Source organism: Anomaloglossus baeobatrachus, chromosome 2 (genome assembly GCF_048569485.1).
Source record: "Anomaloglossus baeobatrachus isolate aAnoBae1 chromosome 2, aAnoBae1.hap1, whole genome shotgun sequence".
Lineage (NCBI taxonomy): Eukaryota > Metazoa > Chordata > Amphibia > Anura > Aromobatidae > Anomaloglossus > Anomaloglossus baeobatrachus.
The window spans coordinates 190030854-190057246 of NC_134354.1; the positions used below are offsets into that span (position 1 = coordinate 190030854).

Here is a 26393-nt window from a genome sequence, read left to right on the forward strand (position 1 = left end):
CACCTCTTCTTCTAATAAGCTGTGTTCCAGATGTCCCAAACAATCGAAAAGGGGATTCATCTGAGAAAATGACTTTACCCCAATCCTCAGCAGTCCACTCCCTGTACCTTTTGCAGAATATCAGTCAGTCCCTGATGTTTTTTCTGGAGAGAAGTGGCTTCTTTGCTGCCCTCCTTGAAACCAGGCCTTGCTCAAGCAGTCTCCGCCTCACAGTGCGTGCAGAAGCACTCACACCAGCCTGCTGCCATTGCTGAGCTAGCTTGGCACTGCTGGTAGTCCGATCCCGCAGCTGAAACAGTTTTAAGATACGGTCCTGGCATTTGCTGGTCCTTCTTGGGCGCCCTGGAGCCTTTTTGGCAACAATGGAAGCTCTCTCCTTGAAGTTCTTGATGATGCGATAGATTGTTGACTGAGGTGCAATCTTTGTAGCTACGATACTCTTCCCTGTTAGGCCATTTTTGTGCAGAGCAATGATGGCTGCACGTGTTTCTTTAGAGATAACCATGGTTAACTGAAGAGAAACAATGATACCAAGCACCAGCCTCCTTTTAAAGTGTCCAGTGGTGTCATTCTTACTTAATCATGACTGATTGATCTCCAGCCCTGTCCTCATCAACACCCACACCTGTGTTAATGGAACAATCACTAAAACAATGTTAGCTGCTCCTTTTAAGGCAGGAATGCAATGATGTTGAAATGTGTTTTGGGGGTTGAAGTTCATTTTCTTAGCCAATATTGACTTTGCAAGTAATTGCTGTTAAGCTGATCACTCTTTATGACATTCTGGAGTATATGCAAATTGCCATTAGAAAAACTTAAGCAATAGACTTTGTAAAAATTAATATTTGTAGCATTCTCAAAACTTTTGGCCATGACTGTATATAGCAATAATTATAATGCTGAACTGTGTATAACCCCACCTACACCACTAATTGGCAGCTTTCTGGTAACACTGTACATTGTCATCAAGCTGACAATCAGTGGTGAGGGCAGGGTTACACAGATGGACAGGACTGGCTTGCATAAGACACCAAGTCCTCTGATAACAATATCTTCTGTTTTAAAACTACAGCACACAGCTTGATAAGTGATACATCCCTGGAATCAGGGTCTCTGCCCCTACACTGTGCTACTTAGATTATATAGCAAATGACTACTGATAGATTCCCTTTAATATATTTGGTCACCTTGTTTACATGAGCTATAGGTTATAAACTGGAGAATGAAACATCAGTCTTGGTAAAGTTTCTCCCATTAATGTCTTTGTCCCATGATATGTTTTATTATAAGCAGTGTATTTTGAGAGAAAACATTGGAGAAGACAATATGTGTTTGTTAGAGGGTCTGTGCAGAGGAACATCTGCGGCAGAATCCGCAGTGGCCTAGTGTGACATGCTGTGAATGTCAGATCCAAAGCATTGGAGAATGTGAATGGAGAAATCTGCTGTATTTATGCCCCGTTTACACATACAGAAATTTATATTGGAGGTTTGTTTTCTTGTGAGAAATATTGAATAAATCTTCTTCAATTCCCAGACTAGGTGAATGGATGGATGGGGTGGTGTTTTCTCATGTTCTTGCTTTGCTTTATTTCTGTAATATAAATAGAAGTTTTTAAAAAACAAATCATTAAAAATGGAATAAATGAGATAAAACTTATCGAAAGAACTTTTTAAACTTTTTGAGTTAAATAGAACCTGCTATCATGTTTTTATACCTGACATTAATGCCATCAATGTAATGTTGATTACATCCATATCTTTATTTTAGAAAACTAAGTTTGTTTCATAGATAAATGTAATGGTGAATTATTATGCAAATGAGCTGCAAGTGCAGTGGGCGGGGTTAGCTGCCTCTATCCTCTATTGCCTGTGTGGCGCCCTTGACAAGCCAGGTCGTCACAGGTACTGCAACAACACACCCCACACCCCGGCTAGGCACATCGAGGTCAAACAAAAATCCTTGTTGCCTCCCTCCAGGGGCTGATGTCCACACAAGGGGGTGGAGCCAGGCGGTTGGCCCCACCCACCGAGGAGTACACAGTCCTGGAGGCGGGAAAAGGAAGGGAGTCGAGAGAACAGTTTTGGAGTTTGAGGAGTGAAGTGGTAGTGGAGGAGACTGACCGTGTCCGGGTGCGTGGCCCGGGCACTTGACAGAAACGTTGGCAGACGGTGGTGACCGTCTGCAGGAGAGGCTGATTGACGTGAACTGTAAGGACCGGGGACAGGCAGTGGCCCGCCGGTACCGGATCGGGGAGCGAAGAGAAGCCAGCACCATTCGGCAGGGCCTAAGGACCCCGACCAGGCTTGGAGTCGCCATAAAACCGGTCAAATCCGTTAGCGAAGGGAACCTCCGGGGTTTCCCAGCAGTCAAGACCCGATTGAAGGCAACAGCTCAAACTGTGAAGGGAAATACAGTCACCGCCAAGGCTACAGTTCCCAGGGCCAGAGCCTGCGGGCAAAAGGGGCTCCCTCAGCATCCATCCAAGCTGGGGAGCGGGTTACCGGTGGGAAGCCACCAGAACCGAGAACATAACACAGGTGCAGGGAAAGGCAGTCACTGCCAACCTACCGGGAGAAGAATCACCGCAGCCGTCTGTGGGACCCGTCCATCCAGCCATTTGTTTTACCGGAGACTTTGCATTCATCATTGGCTGAGTGAGTACCACTGTGCCGTGCGGCACCGCGCTGCCCCCGCGACCCTGCACCTCACCAGGCCTCGTAACCCACCTGCCATTCCTCCCTCACCGGGCCCCGGGACAACCAACCCCCCTACCCACGGAGGGGAAAAACAACATCCAAGCTGCTCCCTGTCATCGCTCCCGGGATCCCCTTCCAGAGCAGCGGTGGTGTCACAACCTCACCACAACCGTGGGTGGTGTCACGGACAATAAATCCCCAAAACCATTCCCCTTTTCACTCACGGGTGAGGAGCGCCGCTCGAGTCCCCGGATCCGTCCCACCGCTCGAGCCACCGAACAGCAAGCGAAGCAGCAGCAGTGCCGGACCCGAGCGTGGTGAGCGCAGCGTCGCCTCCCCACCCGCGACACCTGCACACCACCTGTCTCCTGTCAGTGATTGACATGTCACTCTCGTTTCAGTGATGCGTCCCTCCTGCCTGAGATCTACTGCAAGTGTCATCATTCACAGGGACAGTTTCATTACAGTCACACATGTTGTTGGTGGCGGAGGCTCTACAGCACATGAAATGTCTGGTCGCGGTGGTGGCGAGTCATACATGGAGGCTTCTCGTTTGTCGCAATTGTCTTGAATATTGCCACAAGATGATTCTTTAGCACTCTGCAGGCTCTGCAAAAGGGAAAAATCTCAATCAAGTCACTGCTCATATAGACTAGGAACTATGGCTCTCCATCAGCATATGAAGCAATATCATCTATTCATTTGGCAAAGTCAAGCTGGCCATCAAAGCTCAAGTCATCTTCCTCTACCTTCTCGGCGCGCTTGTCTTTCCATGAGCTAAGTCATACCCTAAAGCCCGCTTTACACGCTACAATATATCTTACGATGTGTCGGCGGGGTCACGACGTAAATGACGCACATCCGGCATTGTAAGGTACATTGTAGTGTGTGACAGGTACGTGCGATTGCGATTGAACGTTAAAACGTTCATCGCATACACGTCGTTGAATCCTGATGACTTGCACGTCAGGTTGTTCAATGTTCCCGAGGCAGCACACATCGCAGTGTGTGACACCCTGGGAACATTGAACAGATCTTACCTGCATCCCGCGGCTCCCGCCGACAATGCGGAGGGGCGCTCATATCCGCCCCTCCGCTTCTATTGGTCGGCTGCCACATGACGTCAATGTGACGCCGAACGTCCCTCTCACTCCAGGAAGTGGACATTCGCCGCCCACATCGAGGTCGTATGGACGGGTAAGTACGTGTGACGGGGGTTAATCGTTTGTGTGGCACGTTCAACAAATTGAACATACCACACATACGATGGGGGCATTGCAAATCGCATACGATATCGTATGAGAAATTGCAACGTGTAAAGCAGGCTTTAGATATAATGTGTTTGATGATATCACCACCATCATCATTGTCACCGTCCTTTACAATACGTCATACTTACAGTATGCCTGCTCCTCCGAATGAGTAGGAGAATGTATGCCACTCTCTGAACTTGTCATTGAACTCCAATGTGCATTACACTTTATATACCTAGAACAACAATTAAGGCCCGTTTCACATGTCAGTGAAAAACACAGACGTTTTTTACTGGCGTGTAAAACACGCACATGTCCCTGCGTGTGCCGAAAATTATGGCACACGTGGGTTGTCTAAGTGCAATCCGGGCTCCGTTCTTCGTGGCCCGTGATTGCACTTAGAGATTCACTCACCTGCGCCCGCTCCCGCTGTCCGTGGTGCTGAATCCTCCCGCGACGCAGCATCCGGCCGGCGGTGACCCCTGCAGGAGCTGCTTCCGGGTCGGCTGTGTCGCGCATAATGAATATGCGCGACAGTAATCAGCCGGCTTAGAAGGAGCAGGGAGGACGGGCTGCAGAGGACATCGCTGGACGCCGGGTGAGTTAAAATGTTTATTATTTTAAAAGCACGTTTTTTTCTGGCACGTGTTTCACGGACCACACCACTGCGTGGTCTGTGGAACATCAGTGATGCCAGAAAAAAATGGACATGTCTCCGTGCAGCAATCACGCACACGCGGGTACGCCGCACGGAGACACGTGCAGTGAAAAATCACTGACGTGTGAGCAGACCCATTCATTAGAATGGGTCTGCGTATGTCAGTGATTTCAGTTACTGGGAGCTATGTCTGTTTCCAAAGCCAGGTTGTCTGTTTCCTCCTAGAATTCCTCCGAATCCTGCTCAACTGCCATGATGACCTTATCTCCAACAAGCAAAAGACAAACCGTTGATGTAACACTCCATCCTTCTTTTTGTTAAGCAAGGCTTAGCACTGCCAAGCAGTTTATAGCTTGAAATCGTGGGGTAGAAAAGCCACCTGGTGGTGGAGTTGCTAATGTGCATTAAGAGGCAACTCATCCCTCTGGCTAACTCTATGTGAACTTGAACTTGGAATTGTCATGAGCAATAATTCCCGAAACGTTCTGGCACACTTCAGCAAACACAGGCACACCATCTGAGCAGCCAGGCTTAGTCATGCCTAAATTATGTCCTTTCTCAGGCAGATACAATGAGCTCCAATCCCGTGGATTTCTGGGTCAACAAATTGGACCAGTGGCAAGACCTGACCCAGCTTGCTATGGTATATTGTTGTGTCCAGCCTCCAGTGTCTTGTTGAGGATATTCAGCGTGGCCAGTGGATTTGTCACACCAAAGCAGACAAGATTATCTGCCACAAGAATGGAATACCGAAAATTTGTCAATGAATCAGCATTGATCAGTGCAGCCTTTCATTCACCGATGTCTGATGTAACTTTTGAAATCTGCCATACCATCCATCTGTCTGCCTGTCCATTGACTGTTGTCTACACCGTTCTGTTGCTGCCAGTGCTATTGGACCACACTTTACCTGTCATCTACTCCCTGTCCATTGTGTTTTCTATCCTCTAGTACTTCTGCTGCCAAGCTGCTGTTGTTGGCCCTAGACTTCCAAGCATGTCCTTTCCTGCCCCTTTTTAACTTTCTACCATGGAACAGCCACAACAAATCCACACCAGCCACACACCTCCTGGCTACCAGCTGTGTTTGGGGTACATTTTTAACAGCTTGATAAAAAGATTTTGTAATTACCTAATCATTTTGGGATTAGCAATCCAGTTGTGGACCCCAAAAGGGGTATTTTTTTAACTTCCATTTGAAAGCCCAGTTTTTTGTTCCCATTTAAAACAGTATAGCTCACCTGTTTTGTGTCACAAATTAAATGGATAATTTTTGGATGTCTTATTAAAAGACTATAGCGGGCTTCACACGCTGCGATTTTGCTAGTGAGATCGCAAGCAATCGTACCCGCCCCCGTCGGTTGTGCGACACAGGCATACCGCTGCCCGTGTCGCTCAACCTCGCTTGCCCCCGTCACACGGACTTACCTGCCCTGCGACATCGCTCTGACCGGCGATCCGCCTCCTTTCTAAGGGGGTGGGTCATGCGGCGTCACAGCAAAGTCACATGGCAGGCGTCCAAGAGAAGTGGAGGGGCGGAGATGAGCGGGACGTAAACATCCCACCCACCTCCTTCCTTCCGCATTGCCGATGGAGGCAGGTAAGGAGATGTACTCGCTCCTGCGGTGTCATACACAGCGATCTGTGCTGCCGTAGGAACGAGGAACAACATCGCTAACATCCTGAAAACTATATTTTGCTTCAGGACAATCTCTCCACGAAAACGATTTTGCCCTCTTTTGCGATCGTTTAAGATCGCTCTTAAGTGTTACACGCTGCGATAATCTCATTAATGACGCTGGGTGTGCGTCACAAACAATGTGACCCTGACGATAATTCATTAACGATATCGTAGTGTGTAAAGCCCGCTTATCACTTCTAAATTTATGAATGTGATAATCAATAACCTAGGTAAACAAATAGTGCGACTTTATAGAATTAGGTAGTGGGGTGTGTTTCCAAAAGGGTTAATGTTTGAAATGTTGTTAATTATCACATTCAGGTGTGTTTTGTATTAGGCTGGTTTTATGCATGGATTTGTTTTTATTCATCTATATACAGTGCCTACAAGTAGTATTCAACCCCCTGCAGATTTAGCAGATTTACACATTCGGAATTAACTTGGCATTGTGACATTTGGACTGTAGATCAGCCTGGAAGTGTGAAATGCACTGCAGCAAAAAAGAATGTTATTTCTTTTTTTTTTTTTTTTTTTTAAATTGTGAAAAGTTTATTCAGAGGGTCATTTATTATTCAACCCCTCAAACCACCAGAATTCTGTTTGGTTCCCCTAAAGTATTAAGAAGTATTTCAGGCACAAAGAACAATGAGCTTCACATGTTTGGATTAATTATCTCTTTTTCCAGCCTTTTCTGACTAATTAAGACCCTCCCCAAACTTGTGAACAGCACTCATACTTGGTCAACATGGGAAAGACAAAGGAGCTTCCAAGGCCATCAGAGACAAGATCGTGGAGGGTCACAAGGCTGGCAAGGGGTACAAAACCCTTTCCAAGGAGTTGGGCCTACCTGTCTCCACTGTTGGGAGCATCATCCGGAAGTGGAAGGCTTATGGAACTACTGTTAGCCTTCCACGGCCTGGACAGCCTTTGAAAGTTTCCACCTGTGCTGAGGCCAGGCTTGTCAAAGAGTCAAGGCTAACCCAAGGACAACAAGGAAGGAGCTCCGGGAAGATCTCATGGCAGTGGGGACATTGGTTTCAGTCAATACCATAAGTAACGTACTCCACCGCAATAGTCTCTGTTCCAGACGAGCCCGTAAGGTACCTTTCTACAGTTTGCTCATGATCACTTGGAGGACTCTGAGACAGACTGGTTCAAGGTTCTCTGGTCTGATGAGACCAAGATCGAGATCTTTGGTGCCAACCACACACGTGACGTTTGGAGACTGGATGGCACTGCATACGACCCCAAGAATACCATCCCTACAGTCAAGCATGGTGGTGGCAGCATCATGCTGTGAGTCTGTTTCTCAGCCAAGGAGCCTGGCCATCTGGTCCGCATCCATGGGAAGATGGATAGCACGGCCTACCTGGAGATTTTGGCCAAGAACCTCCGCTCCTCCATCAAGGATCTTAAGATGGGTCGTCATTTCATCTTCCAACAAGACAACGACCCAAAGCACACAGCCAAGAAAACCAAGGCCTGGTTCAAGAGGGAAAAAAAATCAAGGTGTTGCAGTGGCCTAGTCAGTCTCCTGACCTTAACCCAATTGAAAACTTGTGGAAGGAGCTCAAGATTAAAGTCCACATGAGACACCCAAAGAACCTAGATAACTTGGAGAAGATTGAAATGGAGGAGTGGGCCAAGATAACTCCAGAGACCTGTGCCGGCCTGATCAGGTCTTATAAAAGACAATTATTAGCTGTAATTGCAAACAAGGGTTATTCCACAAAATATTAAACCTAGGGGTTGAATAATAATTGACCCACACTTTTATGTTGAAAATTTATTAAAATTTAACTGAGCAACATACCTTGTTGGTTTGTAAGATTTATGCATCTGTTAATAAATCCTGCTCTTGTTTGAAGTTTGCAGACTCTAACTTATTTGCATCTTATCAAACCTGCTAAATCTGCAGGGGGTTGAATACTACTTGTAGGCACTGTATGCCTGTGATTAGGAGTCATCCCCAAAACGCATAAGGTGGGGGCCTTATTAGGTCCATATCATGGGACATTTTTTATTTTATCATGAATGTGATTTCTCAATAAAGCAGACAGATCTTTTATGGTAAATTCTGGTGCTGGACTTTTCCTTTTTTTTCTAATCAAAAGAAGAGCTGCGAATGGCAGGAAGTAAAGAGTCACAGGCCTCCCGTCTATTGGAGTCCTGAGACTATATTCTCCCCTCTTTCCCAATAAGTAAACATTTAATGGGGTATTTATATTTTTATTAGTATACATTTTATATGGAAAAATGGAAATATGACAAACATAGAGTCAATGCGGGATGTGTTACTAATTTTCCATTATGCAACAAAATACGAAATTTTCCATACTTCGATCATTGTATATGTTCTGTTTTATACTTAAGCTAATTTCACACATCAGTTTTTTGGCATCAGGCACAATCCGGCGTGTGCCTGATGCAACGGATCCGGCGCAGAATATGCAAAAACTGATGTGCCTGATTCTTTTATTTGACGGTTCCAATATACCTGATCCGTCAAAAAAAGGATCCGTTTTTGCGTCCTTTTCATCCGTTTTTTTTTTTGCTGGATCCGTTTTTTTAAATACATTGGAGCATGCTCAGTTTACAAAAACGGATCCAGCGGCCACATCCGTTTTTTACCGCATTACGCCGGATCCGGTGTCCATAGGCTTCCATTGTAAAACACGCCGTATTGCGCCGGATTCGGCGCGGTGCGTTTTTTTGCCGGACAAAAAAACGTTACAAGATACGTTCCCTCCGGCCGCCGCTTTAAGCAATTATGACGGATCCGGCAAAAGCCGGATGCAACGCAAGGCCATCAGGCACAATCCGGCGCTAATACAAATCAATGGGGATAAAACGGATCCGGTGCCGGATCCGTTTTACCCGTTTTTTTCTGGATTGTGCCTGATGGAAAAAAACTGATGTGTGAAATTAGCCTTACAGTTGCAGACCCAGTGCATACATAGCAACAGCTTACTCCATATATATAAGTTTTAAACCATGAATATACAGTGATGAGATTGTAAAAAAAAAAGTGTATTTTTTTGTGATGGGAAATTAGTATTAAATAATAGAATTACTACCCCACGCCCTCCTGAGGGTCTTTTCTCTCACATGTGTGATGTGCACCTAACTGTACAACAGCTGTGAATAGTGATAATAATGGAAAACAGACAGGTCTCTAGCTTCAATTAGTGCCACATCAGCAATAAGCCATGAAAAGGCAGCACTTCACCACTGCAGAAAAGCATCTTCTGTATCACCTTACGTCAAATAAAATCACTGCACACATACATACGTACTTCAACTGGCTTTTTAGTACACAGCACCACACCTGTACATAGGATGTATCAGGTACTGCAGCTCAGCTTAATTCAAAGGAATAAAACATTTTTCATTTCATTTTACAAGTCATAAAGAAGCAATCAATGTAGTGCAAAAGGTGCAGTTATTACTGTTATATATATATATATATACCATATATATATATATATGCTGTGTGTATTTATATTTATAGTATATAGGGATGCAATGTGAGAAAATATTGCATTGCACTCGGACCAATGTTATTCAATGAAGCAGAGCAGATCTCCAATTTGTTCTCTCATGCCAAATCAGCATCGGCATGAGAAAAAAAAGAGCGGCATTCTGCATTTGGCAGCGTATCTCAGATCACTCACACCCATGCAAGTCTATGGGTGCATGTAAAACATTGTGCTGCACTCAGATTTCATTTGAGTACAGCTTGTTATACCACTGGCAGACACAGATGGTAGACGGCCCCTGGACAAGGACAGCATATGGGCCCTTTTTAGTCCAACAACTCATCAAAATTCACAATTCCACCTGTTTTGGAAGTTGATATGGGCCCCCCAACCTCTTGGGCCCCTGTGTGGCTGCACAGGTTGCACCAATGATATGTCCGTCCCTACGATATACGCCAACACAGGCAATGCAGAAGATGAAGAGAATAATCTCTCCTACTTCTTATCACATGTGCTCCGATTCTCGCATGACAGTCGTCTCACACTGGTAGCACAGATTGAATCGAGCATATCACATTGGATGATGTACGCTAATGAACCTGGCTTAAGTTTCATTCTCAGCTCTGCTCCACCTTACCCCCAAGTGTGACTAACAGACAGACTGACAGTGTGTACTGACCAGTGGGTGATTTTAGCAGCAGCATGGTGGACAGATATTGAAGGTCTTGTCAATCAGGCTAGGTAGGCATTGAGTTTAGCTTAACACTACACTCATGGGCTCTCGTAAAGGGAGTCTGTCAGCAGGTTGTTTTTTTTTTTTGCTTTGCTATCTGTAGACAGCATACTGTAGGGATTAACACATAGATTTAAGCTATGCATCTCTTTTTACATTGTGTGTAGTTTACCTGCAATGTTTGTTTTAACTTCAGGAGATTATGATTGCTGGACTGGGTCAGCTAGAGGTCAGCTAGTTCAGCACGCCCATGCTGTGATTAGCACCTCATTTACTACATTTACTATGCACATTGTATACCGAGAATCTGGTGTGGGTGGGGACAGCTTTCTGTGCTCTGCTACATACTAAATCTAAAAACTCTAAATGTGTCAAAACACTACAGTCAGTAAACTAAGTGATACATCTTTTGATTTAGGGTCTTTTTGCCTATATACACATGCTGAAAACCTTAACGCTAACCCAATGGCAGACCCAATTTGAGTTGACATTCAAATGCCTAAAGTCATGGGGTATATACATATTAAGGAGAAGCTGCATGTGAAAGAAACAGACCCGACTTGCATTTCACCATGCTTCTTCAGGGGTGTATGTTTGGGGTAAGGAGACTCCTTGTGACTATTTATAGCCAATGGGATGAAGTGGTAAGAAGACATGTTGGTATCCACACCACCTCTGCTGCTTCTGGCAAGTTTTCAGATCACATATGAGACTCTTAAAATACTCCTTTCATTGTTTGTCAGGAAAACTGTAAAAAAAAGTTGACATAACTATTCTAACATGGATTTTCAAAGTAAATACACAAATCTCATAAGGTCTAAGAGATCTTTTTAATATTGTGTATAGTTTGTATTGTGCAATACATTTCCATTAATTCTCTTGTTGGAGTGGTTTCTTCCTGTTTATTTCATTTACAGATTTACACGTGATGACCTCCACATTTTTGGTCTTTTGGCCATTCTTGAACGGTATACTATTCTCCTGTGAATTAAAGTGATGCCCCACCCCATGACTTAAAAGTGACTATACATTTCTTATATATAGTCACCATAATTGAGATGCATCATGGGCCTCCTGTTGCCTCCTTTGCTCAGAAAAATATTAATTTCCTTCTGCTTCCAAGATGGCCCCCAAAACGTCACGGCCAGTGCAGAGATAAGTCTAAGCCACTGCTTCCCTACCTTTCCTGTGAGATGGGAAGGACAGGGGAGGCGTGGTTTAGACTTATCACTGCACTCCCCATGTCAAAGCAAGCAGTGACCACTATATACACACGCTGAAAACCTTAACGCTAACCCAATGGCAGACCCAATTTGAGTTGACATTCAAATACCTAAAGTCATGGGGTATATACATATTAAGGAGAAGCTGCATGTGAAAGAAACAGACCCAACTCGCATTTCACCATGCTTCTTCAGGGGTGTATGTTTGGGGTAAGGAGACTCCTTGTGACTATTTATAGCCAATGGGATGAAGTGGTAAGAAGACATGTTGGTATCCACACCACCTCTGCTGCTTCAGCAGGAGGAATGGGACACCAAGAAGAGGAGGTAACAGGTGGGCAGCAGGTGAGGTTAATATACATGTAGACACTTTCAAGTACAAAGATAAAGATTCGCAACCTTTAATTATGCTGAACCCACTGAAATCAGCAGGATCATCCAATTGTGAATATATGTCTCAACAGTCAACCAATGGCCAATATCAGGGAAAAGAAAGGTTGGACATTGGATTTCAACATGTCCTATCATTTGTTCTTGTAGATAAATCATTGGCAGAGGTGTCCGGTATCTACTTATTCACCTGTCTCCACTGAAAATATATGCACTCCCACTTAGTTCAGTGTATGGTGAATTCAGAACTCTCCACGTCTTCTCTTGCTTCTGCTGTCTTGTATGATCCTGGTAACACTATCCAAAGAATTAAGCCTCAGAGAAGCCCTTTTCCTGGTGCCACCAGAGTGCTGAGATCCAACCAAATCTGAGGGAAAAAAGTTCTATAAAAGACCTTGCTCAGATTCTTTCTCGGTATATCAGTAGGAACTGAAGGGATTTCTAAAGGGAATTCAGAGGCAGAAGTTATTTGCTGAGCAAGAAGCTAATTTCCATGTAAAAGAAACTTAACATCTTCTCTTGCTTCTGCTGTCCTGTATGTTCCTGGTAACATTCTGCGAAGAATTAAGCCTCAGAGAAGCCCTTTTCCTGATGCCACCAGTGCTAAGATCCAACGAAAGTTGAGGGAAAAAAGTTCTATAACATACTTTGTGTCATCTGTTTGGATTCTTTCTCGGAATATCAGTAGGAACTAAAGGGTTTTCTACAGGGAATTCAGAAGGAGAAGCTATTTGCTGAGCAAGAAGCTAATTTCCATGTACAAAAAGCTTAACTCTCCAGTCTTCTTGCTTCTGCTGTCTTGTATGATCCTGGTAACATTCTGCAAAGAATGAAGCCTCAGAGAAGCCCTTTCCCTGATGCCACCAAAGAGCTGACACTAGAGTTGATCGAACCCGCCAAAAACCGGGACCGGTGGATCACTGACAGATTTTAAAAAGTGTCCGATCCGCTCCGAAATCCGGTGCCCATATAAGACAATGGGGACCGGAATCCGGAGATTAAAAATGTTTGTGGAGGGGATAGGGGTATGTGAGCGAGTCCAGCATACTCACAGAGGCGCTGTCATGGTGGCAAACTCCTTCCGGGTCACGCTATTCTCTTCTGGAGCCGACAATTCAATATTCACTATTTTGCCCATTGACCGGCGCGTGTAATTGGTTGCAGTTAGATGCGCCCCCACCCTGAGTGTCAGCGTGTCAGCTGAATGCAACCAATCACAGGCGCCAGGATGGCCGGTGTGTGGAGAAAGCAGTGTATCCCTTGCAAGTGTGACTCCGACTTTTTTTTTTTTAATTTAATAATTAAAAAAAACGATGTGCGGTCCTCCCTAATTTTGATCCCCAGAATAATAACACCGGCTGGAGGCTGGTAGTCTCAGCCCACAGTCGCCCGGTATTGCCGCATGTATTAGATGTGACAATCCCACTGCATTACCAACCCTTCCCGTTGGCCTGATGCGGCAAATGGCAATTGTGGTAATAAGGGGTTAATAGCAGCGCACAGCTGCTACTAAGCCTTAGGTTGTAATGGCACAGGCGTCTATCAGATACCTGCATCACAAACCTGTAAGTGAATGTAAATAATCACACACACAGAGAAAAATCCTTTATTTGGAATAAAGAACAAAACGCACCCTCCTTCATCACGTTATTAACCCCCAACACCCTGCAGCTACGGCGTAATCCACACGAGGTCCCACGATGACACATCCAGCTCTGCTACATCTCACAGCTAGCAGCCATAGACAAGACTGCAGCTACAAGTGTAGCTTATTACGGAGCCACGATGAGCGATGACTGCAGCAGAGACTGTCACAGGTTGCAACCAATCACAGACTAGAGGACGGCCAGTGGGCAGGGAAAGTAGTGCAAGTGTCTGCAGGTCAGTATGGTGAGTGTGCATGTAAACAGAAACACATTGCACGCTCCTGTCAGAAGTGTACAGCTGTGCCGCTGATGTCAGACTCGTGTGGATTCTGACATGACATCACCTGGCACAGCCTGCCACTGTCTGAACATGAGCGTACATGTACCTAAAAACACATGCACGCTAGTCCTGTCAGAAGTGTGTGGCTGTGCCGGTGATGCGCTCTCAGACTCTTTCGGGTCTGCCATGACATCACCCGGCACAGCCTGCCACTGTCTGAACATGAGCGTGCATGTACCTAGAAATGCATGCACGCTCCTGTCAGAAGTGCGCAGCTGTGCTGCAATGTCAGACTTGTGTGGGTCTGCCATGACATCACCTGGCACAGCCTGCTGCTGTCTGAGCATGAGCGTGTATGTACCTAGAAACACATGCATGCACCTGTCAGAAGTGTGCGCGGCTGTGCTGCGATGTCAGACTCGCGGGAGTCCCTCGCAAGTGTGACTGCAACCTAAAAAAAACTGCATGCGGCTTTTTTTTTTATTATTTAAATAAATAATTAAAAAAGAACGGATGTGCGGTCCCCCCCAATTTTCATCCCCAGCCATGATAACGCCAGCTGGGGGCTGGTATATTCTCAGCCCGCAGCCACCCGGTATTGCTGCATCTATTAGATGTGACAATCCCGGTGCGATACCAGCCCTTCCCATTGCCTTAGTGTGGTGGCAATTGGCGTAATAAGGGGTTAATAGCAGCGCACAGCTGCTACTAAGCCCTAGGTTTGTGATGGCACAGGTGTCTATGAGATACCTGCATCACACAAACCTGTAAGTGAATGTAAATAAGCAAAGACACAGAGAAAAATCCTTTATTTGGAATAAAGTACGAAACACACCCTCCTTCACCTGTTTATTAAGCCCAAACACAGCCCTCTAGCTCTGACGTAATCCACACGAGGTCTCATGACGAAACATCCAGCTCTGCTACATCTCAGAGTGAGCAGCCATAGAGAAGACTGCCAGCTCTGAGTGTAGCCTATTTCTGAGCCGCTATGAGCTATGACTGCAGCAGTCACAGGCTGGGGGCGCGTCAGCCTGTAACCAATCACAGACGAGAGGACAGCCAGTGGGTGGGGACAACACGGAAAGCTGTGTGTATGCGATGGACAGTACAGGAAGTGAATGCGCGACCTGGAAGCAGTGTGCAGCCATGACACTGAGTCTCGGTAAGTATGAACCTCTCACTTATTTCTTCTTTTGTTTATTTTTACTTGAATTGCCAAATCCGGATCATGCACCCGGAATCCCGGGTCCTGGTCTGGCACCCAAATATCGTTGAAACCGCATGGATCCGGACTTTTACAATCCGGATCCGCTCAGCCCTAGCTGACACCCAACCAAAGTTGAGGGAAAAAGTTCTATAAAATAATTTGTGTCATCTGTTTGGGTTCTTTCTATCAGTATATCAGAATATCAGTAGGAACTAAAGGGATTACAGATACACTATTAGAAAATATGCACCAGTGAGAGCTAGATATGAAAAGAGATGATTTTTATTCTTCTAAAACAATATTCCTAGTTTTGATGCTAACCAAAGATTTTGGCCAATATAGTCAGAATCTCTTCACGTTTGTGAATTATAAAACTATTTGACTATATATATAAATATATGTTTCAACTTTCCACCTTAAAAACCTAACATCCATTTAGAGTTCGCTTACATTTTTTCCCTCTGTTAAGCTATGACATACTGCACTTGGCTCAAGACACCAAACATCTGGAAACCAAATGTTCTTTTGTATAAAAAAGAGCAAGATCAGAAAGCGAGTCCCATAGTCTGTTCCAGGATCACAGGCAGCATGATGCGGATCCTGCTTGGTGTGCTGCTACAGATAGTGGTCTCAACCTGGGCACAATATGATTATTATTACCCCCAACACGATTACGGAAATAGCGACCAATGGGTTAATCTTTTTAGGCAAGGATTTAATTTCCAGTGTCCACCTGGACAAGTAGTGGTTGCCATAAGAAGCACATTCAGCAAAAAAGAAGGCTCAGACAGAAGATGGAATTACGGATGTATGCCAACAGCTCATGAACTTGGAGAAGCTACAGAATGTTGGTGGGAAGACATCAACAGAGCTGGACTGGAATGGTAAGGAATCATCATACGGTACATATTCTAGGATTTATTTTGTAGGGTTTATTACATTTAGGGGCAAACTTAATGGTAACGAGAAATCTGCTTTCATTGTCCATCCAGTAAGAAGGTAGTCATTAATAGGTATATATATAAAAAAAAACAAATACAAAACCGCAGAAAAAAAACACACATTTACACTATAGAGCATGGAGCAAATGGCATATCATCACCAAAACACACAATTAAGCAGTGTAGCCTATCTACAATAACAATAATCCATGTTTTATGGTGGAATTTGAAAGTATTTCTTTTGTCCATATTAGTTAGATATTAAGAAATGGGCAAGATGATTTACATACTATGCTCAGGATTCTTACAGAGGTTTTATAGTACAGAATACATAACATTTTAGATTAACACTGATAAATCCAATAATTTAAATAGATGTTTGTGACTTACAACGTGATATTAACAACATATACAAATGATATATGCTTAATTGTGCCTCGCTCAGCTATACAGTCACAGAAGAGAGCAAGCTCCATATAAATCTTTAACCCTAAAACGCGCAACCATAGAAATCAACCATAGAAAACATGTAACTTAGCAGGCCTGCGAGGCCCAAGGTATGCATTGTAGGGTTAAAATGGACCTCCTATTATGGTCCAGTATATCTCCGCCAAGGACAGAAGGGCCTGCTGTTCTTCTCCACCATAGTCTGTATTCTAATCCCAAAACCTTCCTAGCAATGCATTATTACTACTGTGTGGGGGCATAATGGGGGGCAGGGTTGCCAACTTGACATTTTATTTTTTTCTGGAAAAAGTCACGGACAAACTATATTTTTCACGGACACATTGGAAAACTATAATAAATCATTATGGCTATAGGCGATCCATATCTACAGCTCAGAATTCTGATATGAAAACATCAGCTGCATTCACTAAAAACTGTAAATTATGATAATTACAGTCAAAATAATCCATATAAGTTCCTTCAGGTTAAAAAAAAAATGTGGACACCTTACAATTTTTAAGGACAAGGCAAAAAAGTGCCCTATTTTTTTTGGACTGTCCTGGAATTTCTGGACTGTTGGCTGCCCAGATGGGGGGCGCTATAACACTGTAAAGGGCATCAGAGAAGCCTTCTTATAGCAGCAGCATGGGGAAATGAATGACTCGTGGCTAGAAGAAATAGTGTGCTTGTCATGAATAGAGAAGAAAAGGGAAAGTAGACCACTACAATCAGAGAGGACTGGATGGAACTGTATAGTATTCACTTTTCCTTGAGTACAACCGGTATTTGAGCATTACTTGATGACTCCATTATTTATTTGGTGTAACTAAGCCATGTTGTAAAAAATGTGTTACATATAGTATATGTTGTATCCAATATACCGTATATACTTTTATTGAATTGTAAAGCACTGCGGAATATGTTGGTGCTATAGAAATAAAAATTATTATTATTTAAGGGGGAAATGTTGCCAAAACATATATCTTGCATTTTGCACTGCTTATACTTTAAATCGGGACTTTTTAAACTATTTTTTTCACTGAAGCCTCACCAGACTGATTAAGATAACGCCGGGACCCTACCAAACAGACCAAGATGACAAATGGACTTCATAAGCGGTACTAGAAGTTCATGCTTAAATTTAAAATGTTCTTAGTTTTACTTTTATTGTCTTATGAATTTAGTATAACGTTAAATTGGTTGTCAGCTACTTTGATATTGCTGACCTATTCTCAGGATAGGTCATTAAGCCCTTTACAATATCCGCCGTATATGCAAGGCTGCTATCAGCATGACTGCCCTTACTGGTATATGGGGCCCGGAGAACAAAAGCAAAGAGGGGGGCCAGGCCACTCACAGAGAGCTGCCCTCTCCCTCCTGCTCTTCTCTGATCTATGTGATTGGTGCAGTGCAGGAGAAGAAGCTTACCAGACTGGAGGCTGTAGGAGCCGTGCAGCTGAAGGACCTTCTGCACTAGGAATTTCAGGACCTTTCAGGTCATGTGACTGATCATGTGCCTGATGACATGACTGGAAATGTGAATTGGAAGGTCCTGCAGCTGCTCAACTGCTGCAGCCTTGGTACAGGTCCCAGTGGCTTCTCTCATGTTCTGTACCAATCAGGAACTGCACTGATGTGATCATACATGGTGTCTGTGTATAAGTAAATGTGTCTGAAGCAGAGCTGTGTGTATCTATATATGCATGCAGTGCGCATGTAGCAGAACTCTGTGTCTATACAGTTGAAAGAAGAAGCTTACATACACTATCTAAAAAGACACATATCCATGTTTCTCATGATCGGACATTAAATCAGAATAAACCTTTCCCGTTTTAGGTCAATTATTACCAAAATTATTTATATTTGTCAGATGCCAACAACTGTCTCACTGGTTGTTAAAACTGACTTGACTGCAAATAATAATAGAATAATTTTTGCTTAATATTATATCACATTTTCTTGACAAATAATAGTAACAATTTTTTTGTGCTGTCTGGAATTATTTAACATTCACTATTTTGGACTTGCCTAGTCCCATAGTAGCAACGTTTATAGGAACACGGCCTACATCTGATCGGTTTACCACTCTTCTCTTGTACTGGTTGCTTCCAATGTGTCCACGACAATGAACAACAAGTAAACAATTAGCATAAAGGTCATGCTCCCCATGACCTATAGGTTATGTCATTTTAATTGTGGTCGGAGGGGCGGGAAAAAATCAGCAGTGTAAAACAGTACCAGGGAAGCGAGAAAGATTTTACCAAATCTCATACACTAATGGGATAAAAAAAATAGCTTGGAGTCTGCATGCAAATTGCCATGCAGTACTGCTTTTACATCAGGTGTATTGTAATTCATGCTGCAAATATGCATCCAAAATTTCAAAGACTTCTATGCATAGTCACAAGTGTGTCATGGCCTGATGTGATCTCAGGGGGATCTGGGATAATTAGGTCACAGCATATTGTTGATCACAGATCATTTTTAGTGCCCACTCGCTTAACCTGAATTGGAGCTTATATAAGTCCATCCAGTGCTGAAAGAGTTAATGTTCTTTTTTATCCTGCTGAAATTCTAACAGGTAGTTGTAATCTCAGCTCCAGCTATTCCTTTCTGCTATAAATCTGTCCTCACCTATTGTACCATCACCCATTCCCTGTAGACTGTGAGCCCTCGCGGGCAGGGTCCTCTCTCCTTCTATACCAGTCTGTTTTGTACTGTTAATGATTGTTGTACGTATACCCTCTTTCACTTGTAAAGCGCCATGGAATAAATGGCGCTATAATAATAAATAATAATAATAAATAATATAAATATCTGCTCTTCACTCCTCCCTATGCCAGCTATAGCTTAATCTATGCTGTGCACTTTGAAGGAGCCAGTTTCTTTAGAAGCTGATGTGTTGCTCTTGTTGCTGTGGAGAAGTTTCCTGCCTATGGCCGTCCATGGCAGGTTGGCTCTCACCAAATCCCTCTTCCACCAGCTGCGACTTAAGATCTCGTACACACATAGGCACAAATCCGCCTTAAAGAGATTAAGGCCCAGATCTTCTATCAAACCTTCCTAGGGGAGGGAGGGCGGGAGATGCTCACCCTGAGGGCAGTATGATAAGAGGGAGGATGGATTCCGGGCGCTGCTTATAATGCCCGGGGGAGGGCCTTCGGAGTACCCCTGGGAGGTGGCCTAAGGGACAGGGAAGGGGGGCAGCGGGGACACTGCACGGCAGGGGGAGAGGGGAACATGGGAGGCTGTCTCAGGAGCAGAGTCTCCGCAGTCAGAGGTAGCATCATCTGCCGCAGTGCTCTGCATAAGATCAGATGACCAAATGGATTTGGATCAGGAGACAGAAGCCAGTGGTTTTGAAGACCTGCAGTCACATGATAAGCCCTTTGGTCACCTGATGTGATGACATAATGACACAAAAAAGAGGGAGAGCAGTGGCTAAAATATCGGCTTAAAAAACACAGGAAAAAAGTAATAGATCAAAATGCGTTATGGATAGAGTATACACGTATATTTCACAACGAACATTCTACATTATACAAACATTTTGTTTCAAGCTGGTCAATTCCTTTAATTAAAGCAAAGTGCATTGAAAATGCTACTTTTCGCTATGAGCTTTACTCCACTTTACATTATTTACTTTTTCTTGTTTTTACATCCTCTTTTTGCCACTTTTTTGCCTCCGGATTCACAGTAATAACATTATTTGCGCCTCCTTTGTTATAGTACTTATATCTCTGACTTCACTGCTAATGCTGTTTACACAAATAGCAAACATTTTACAACAGGCATCACATTATGAGCCATTGCCGATAATTTAATGTATGATAAATTATACATTCTGTCAACGCTGAAGAGTTCGCTTTCCGCCACTCACCCCATTATACATAAATTATGGATGCCAATCAAACCATGCATTATTATACTGACATCTTTTTGTATATCGTGTGCTTATATAAACCTTTGTAGCTGCAGCTATTGATTAATACAGGATTTTGTTCCATTTATCACTATATCAACTACCGTATTTTTTCCGATTAATGTCAGATTATTTTAATTTCATGGTTGTAGATTGTTATAGAGATTAATCTCTGTGTACAAATGCATTTTATGCCTTGATACTATTTTCACCAGCTTCTTTTTTCTTAAGTGTTTTGTATTCAGGCTGCTGGAGAGATGTAGAGAAAGATTACAAGGGTATGATGGAATCTACAAGAACTCACAGCAGTATTATCAGGCATATCAAATATGCAATTTTTTCAGGAGATCTTCAGACCTCCCTCTGTGATTGAAAGGCATGGCAGTCTCTAAAATATTCTTGGGGCCACTGTGCAAGAGAAGATATAGTGAGACATGAGTATATAATTTTTTTTGTGCAAGTCTTTTGGGTACTGACATAAGCTATTACCCCTGAAAGTATGCTGGGCATATTGCTGTAGGAGGTGGTCTATCCCCCCTATTATTTTATACTAAAGGCTGCTTTACACGCAGTGACATTGCGAAAGCGATGTCGTTGGGGTCCCGGAATTCGTGACGCACATCCGGGACCCCAACAAAAATACTTACCTTATCGTTGCTCGTTGACATGGTGCTCCATTCCCAATTATCGTTGCTGTTGCAGGACGCAGGTTGTTCGTCGTTCCTGCGGCAGCACACATCGCTATGTGTGACACCGCAGGAACCTCACCTTAACTGCGGCCGCCGGCAATGAGGAAGGAAGGAGGTGGGCGGGATGTTCGTCCCGCTCATCTCCGCCCCTCCGCTTCGATTGGGCGGCCGCTTAGTGACGTCGCTGTGATGCCGAACGAACCACCCCCTTAGAAAGGAGGCGGTTCGCCGGTCACAGAGACGTCGCTAGGCAGGTAAATAGTGGGACGGGTCCGAGCGATGTTGTGCACCACGGAAAGCGATTTGCCCGTGATGCACAACCGACGGGGGCGGGTAAACTCGCTAGCGATCTCGCTAGCGAGATCGCAGCGTGTAAAGTGGCCTTTAATGTCTGTCTTGTAAAGATAATGTATTTGATAAAATGACTACTGCTGCTAGTGAAGTGTGGGTCCCTGATGTAGCAAAGCTTGGATCATGTAGCGGGTAGAACCACCTAGCAGTAGGGCAAGAGCAGCGGTGGATTGGATGTTAGATAAGAGAGAGGAGGAGTGACAGATGGCCAGTGAGTTGGTTAGAGAGATGGGCCTCATGAAAAGAGTTCTGCAGAAGGGTCCAAGGAGTAAAGACATGGCACAATGACAGGAGCCAGTTAGGGAACTCTGAGGTAACCTCTTAAAGGTCCGGAGCCTACACCTACCCCGGCGGGCTCAGGGAAGCCTTATGTCTATACAGCCATTGATGCCCAGAAGTGGACAGCAGTGAGAAAAACTGTGGGTTAATAGAGACGCAGATGCCCAGCAGCTTGGAGACTGGATCCAAGCGGGGATAGGTTGAGTGAGAGTACCCCAAAAACACAGTAATGGCAGAACAATCAAGAGTCAGGCCATGTCTGTCATAGTGTGGAAAGAATAAACTGTTCAAGTTTTGGTTTAACAAGAGTACGTCGGTGTCACATGTTTGTCTACTGTGTCTACGACGAGGATCGGCTGCGGGGTGATGATCACCAGCCCGAAGAGGATAGTAAGTGTCACACACTCGGCCTGAAGTCATACACACACACACACTGAGTCTCCCTGGTGAAGGAGTGTGGAGCCCCCATGACCCGGCGTTCGTACCATCCTTCATTGCCACTGTGCTTTTTTATTTGTCATGATTTTGCAAGAAAACCTCTCTTTCAGCCCCAAACCTTTGCAAGATGATATTGACGTTTGTTTTCTACCAAAATTAAATGGCCACTTAATAATCAATAAAAGCTTCAGTAGTTGCATGCCATTGTGTTTTGTTTTTTTTTTGTTTTTGACCACATGACTGCTACATCATTTCTGACCCATGTGGACCTAACCTTAGGTATTCTCAAGGAAGCCTTTCAACAGAACAGATACTCTTTTAATTAGATGTAGAAACTTAGCACTCAAGATCAATGTGCATAGTATTTTTTTTATTGTGAAGAACCTGTAGGACCAGCACAGCACACAGTTTCATCAAAGACCTTCATCAGTGTGCGTGCAGAGGGTCCTCAGAAAGTATAGCACCTTGGCAAACAGCGTATCTGGGTATGACGCAGTGTCTACTGCTGTCTGGCAGTTCTTCACAATAAAAACCACTATTCACATTGATCTTGAGTGCCAAGTTTCTACATCTACTTGAGATGGTTTTGGACCCTACTTGAGCACCACCCCAGAAGTGCCGTGTGTATCAACTCCTTTAATTAGGGCATCAGAGATTTTTTTTTTAGACAAGTTGACTCAGTGACATAATATTGCGATTGCTAAATAGACCCTGCCCAATCCCCAGACCAGTGCTGATGAAAGAGTAAGGGGCACTTTGCACACTACGACATCGCAAGCCGATGCTTGCGATGCCGAGCGCGATAGTCCCCGCCCCCATCGCAGCTGCGATATTATGGTGATAGCTGCCGTAGCGAACATTATCGCTACGGCAGCTTCACATGCACTCACCTGCCCTGCGACGTCGCTCTGGCCGGCGAACCGCCTCCTTATTAAGGGGGCGGGTCGTGCGTCGTCATAGCGACGTCACACGGCAGGCAGCCAATAGAAGCGGAGGGGCGGAGCTGAGCGGGACGTAAATATCCCGCCCACCTCCATCCTTCCGCATAGCCGGCGTGAGCCGCAGGACGCAGGTAAGGTAATGTTCCTCGCTCCTGCGGCTTCACACACAGCGATGCGTGCTGCCACAGGAATAAGGAACAACATCGTAACATCGGTCCTTCCGAAATTATGGAAATGACCGACGCTACACCGGTGATACGATTTGGACGTTTTTGCGCTCCTTAATCGTATCAAAAAGGATTTACACACTACGATATCGACTGCGACGACGGATGTGTGTCACTTTCAATTTGACCCCACTGACATCGCAGCTGCGATGTCGCAGTGTGCAAAGTGCCCCTAACTGTCGTAATTTTTAGTTCATAAATCAATAGCATGTGTATAAAAGCAACTTTGTAATATATCTGCTCAGAGAAATTGTTTCTCCTACTGGATTGATCTCTCCCTCTTTCTTCAGTGAATACAGATTTTCACATTACCAAGAAATTAAATGACAGTTAGTGCTTATAACATTCTATGGAGAAGGGAGGAGCCAGAGACAGACACAGACATTCTGCTGCAAGTTTTCCCAAAATGACAGATACACTTTAAATAGCTTGTGCTGCTCAGGTAACCATTCCCCCAGTTATTGGGGAGCAGTTTTAATAGAAGTGAACACAAGTCTTTCTCTGTATAGTTAAATATCCTGAATAAATCACTATATTAACGTAGAAGTCAGATGGACAGCTGTTTACAAAAAACATTTAGTGAATCACTCCATAGCTATGTCTGAGCTATCTTTGACCTCCAATAAGTTGTCTAGCTTTTTACTGGTCTAAGAAAAATCCATGTAACACAATCCCCATTACATCAGCTTATTTCAATAATGCAGAGGATATAATGCACGCACTCCTATACGAATCATAGCTATATATAGAGACTGCATTGATAGCAGCTTCTTACTGTCCTTTTCTTTTAAAACATCTGAATAAATTACTCAACACAAGAGTTAAGCTTGTTAAATGCACCTCTGTAAAGATAATTGCCGCACATCATTCCTGACTTGACTTAATTAATGCTGTCAGGTCCCTGTACAACTGTAGAAATTATTTTTTCAATGTAGGTAGGAGTGAATTGAGAACAGTCTGGGCCCCTGGCTATAAGGATCTCAAGACGTTGATCCTGAGTCATGATATATTTTATTTGATTCTCTATAAACCCATTTTTTTATTTGACTTTAAGCTTTGGATTTTGTTTACTTACTGTATATGATTTATATGTGTTTCTTTATATTGTCATTTCTTTACACCTGGAATTTGAAATGTTACAGATGTACACAGCCTCTGAAACTTGTTGCTTTTGTTGCTTGTTGTTCTTCCTTTAATTGTCTGTCATCACTCTGATCAATAGGATCCTAAAGGGGGCTTTACGCGCTACGACATCGCTAGCAATTGCTAGCGATGTCAAGCGCGATAGCACCCGCCCCCGTCGTTGTAACGATATGTGGTGATCGCTGCCGTAGCGAACATTATCGCTACGGCAGCATCACACGCTTATACCTGCTCTGCGACATCGCTGTGACTGCCGAAAAATCCCTCCCTCGAGGGAGAGGTGTGTTCAGCATCACCGTGACGTCACAGCGATGTCACTAAGCGGCCGCCCAATCAAAGCGGAGGGGCGGAGATGAGCAGCATGTAACATCCCGCCCACCTCCTTCCTTCCTCATTGCCGGTGGACGCAGGTAAGGAGAGGTTCCTCGTTCCTGTGGTGTCACACGTAGCGATGTGTGCTGCTGCAGGAACGACGAACAACATCGTTACTGCAGCAGCAACGATAATTGGGAATAGCGGGGGCATGTTACCGATTAGCGATTTTGAACGTTTTTGCAACGATTCAAAATCGCTAATAGGTGTCACACGCAACGACATCGCTAACGCGGCCGGATGTGCGCCACAAATTCCATGACCCCAACGACATCGCTTTAGCGATATCGTAGCGTGTAAAGCCACCTTTAGGGTTCTTGTTGTTTGGGAAGGTGTTCCTGTTACCAATCAGCTTAGATATTTGACTATGTCTTCCTATCGGTTGCCCATCTTTACCTTTGCCTGTCTACTGCTTGTAAATATACTCTGTCTTCCTTCACCTGTTCGTCACCTACAATTCTTGCCTTCTGTTTTGTTATTGTGACTTGGTTTCTACAGTCCATCCCAATGCCAGAGAACCTGGCAACCTTGATATTCTCTGTGGCAAAGTCACAACTTCTTAAAGAGAATTGATAACCCCTTAACTTACATTCTCTTTAAAAATGAGTAGAACGCTTCACGCAACCTCGGTACTGAATCCAGGTCAATGCTCTATGGCCATGGAGAGGAGCTCCACAAATTTCCTTACCCTCTGGGATACCAAGCATGGCCTATAATTAGCTGAGCTGATAAGCGCCCAGAAACCCAGAAGCTCAGGAAATTCGTGCTGCTCCTGTCCATTGCCAGAGATCACTAACATGGACCATGCCCACATGAAGCAGTCCATTCATCTCGAATTCTTCTCTCTTTTTTAAGAGCCAAATGCGTTAGCACTTCTTATATTTTTTTTACAGGATCAAGACTACAGCACACATCACCGCTGCAGTCAATCAATGTGCTCAGTGAATCCGACTAGACTGCTGAGCACAGTTATTGGTTACAGCGGTCATGTGCAATAGTGACATCACCGATGCAACCTATGAACAAGATGTCAAAAAGGACACAGTTAAAAATCATTCCCCTTAAAAACACAGAAAGAACAATCCTGGGACAGTGTGGTACAAAGTTGGTATCGTTTCAGTGGTCAAAAGGAGTTTGGGATATGTACATACACCCTAAAGTACATCAAGGCTGATTTGCACAAAAACACCAATCTAATGTGCTTCAGCAGTCATAAGAAGGTGTATGATTATACCCCTAATCCATCAAAAATACTAGTACTGACAGTCCAGCAGATGTAGTCAGAAATTGATACACAGGGTTAATACAACATGCAGATGCAGGCATCCTAAACATATAAATAACCATCATGAATTACAGAGATCAAGGCATGCATTACTGCAGTTGTGTTAT

At 44.1% G+C, this 26393-nt stretch overlaps 1 protein-coding gene and 1 long non-coding RNA gene across 2 annotated transcripts in view; one reads left to right on the plus strand and one right to left on the minus strand.

Annotated features, from left to right (window-relative positions):
• Positions 1-1189: 1189 nt before the first annotated feature.
• The window catches only part of LOC142291204 (uncharacterized), a 52574-nt gene continuing 27370 nt past the window's right edge, over positions 1190-26393 (minus strand). Inside the window, exons 2-3 of the long non-coding RNA XR_012750446.1 lie at positions 2924-3308; positions 1190-1593 (exon numbers count right to left, since the gene is read on the minus strand). This is a non-coding gene — a long non-coding RNA (uncharacterized LOC142291204). The remainder of the gene's footprint in view (positions 1594-2923; positions 3309-26393) is intronic.
• Positions 15816-26393, plus strand: part of DPT (dermatopontin) — a 63819-nt gene continuing 53241 nt past the window's right edge. The window contains exon 1 of the mRNA XM_075335555.1: positions 15816-16135. Coding sequence (XP_075191670.1) covers positions 15840-16135 — 296 coding nt within the window. The 5' untranslated portion in view covers positions 15816-15839. The remainder of the gene's footprint in view (positions 16136-26393) is intronic.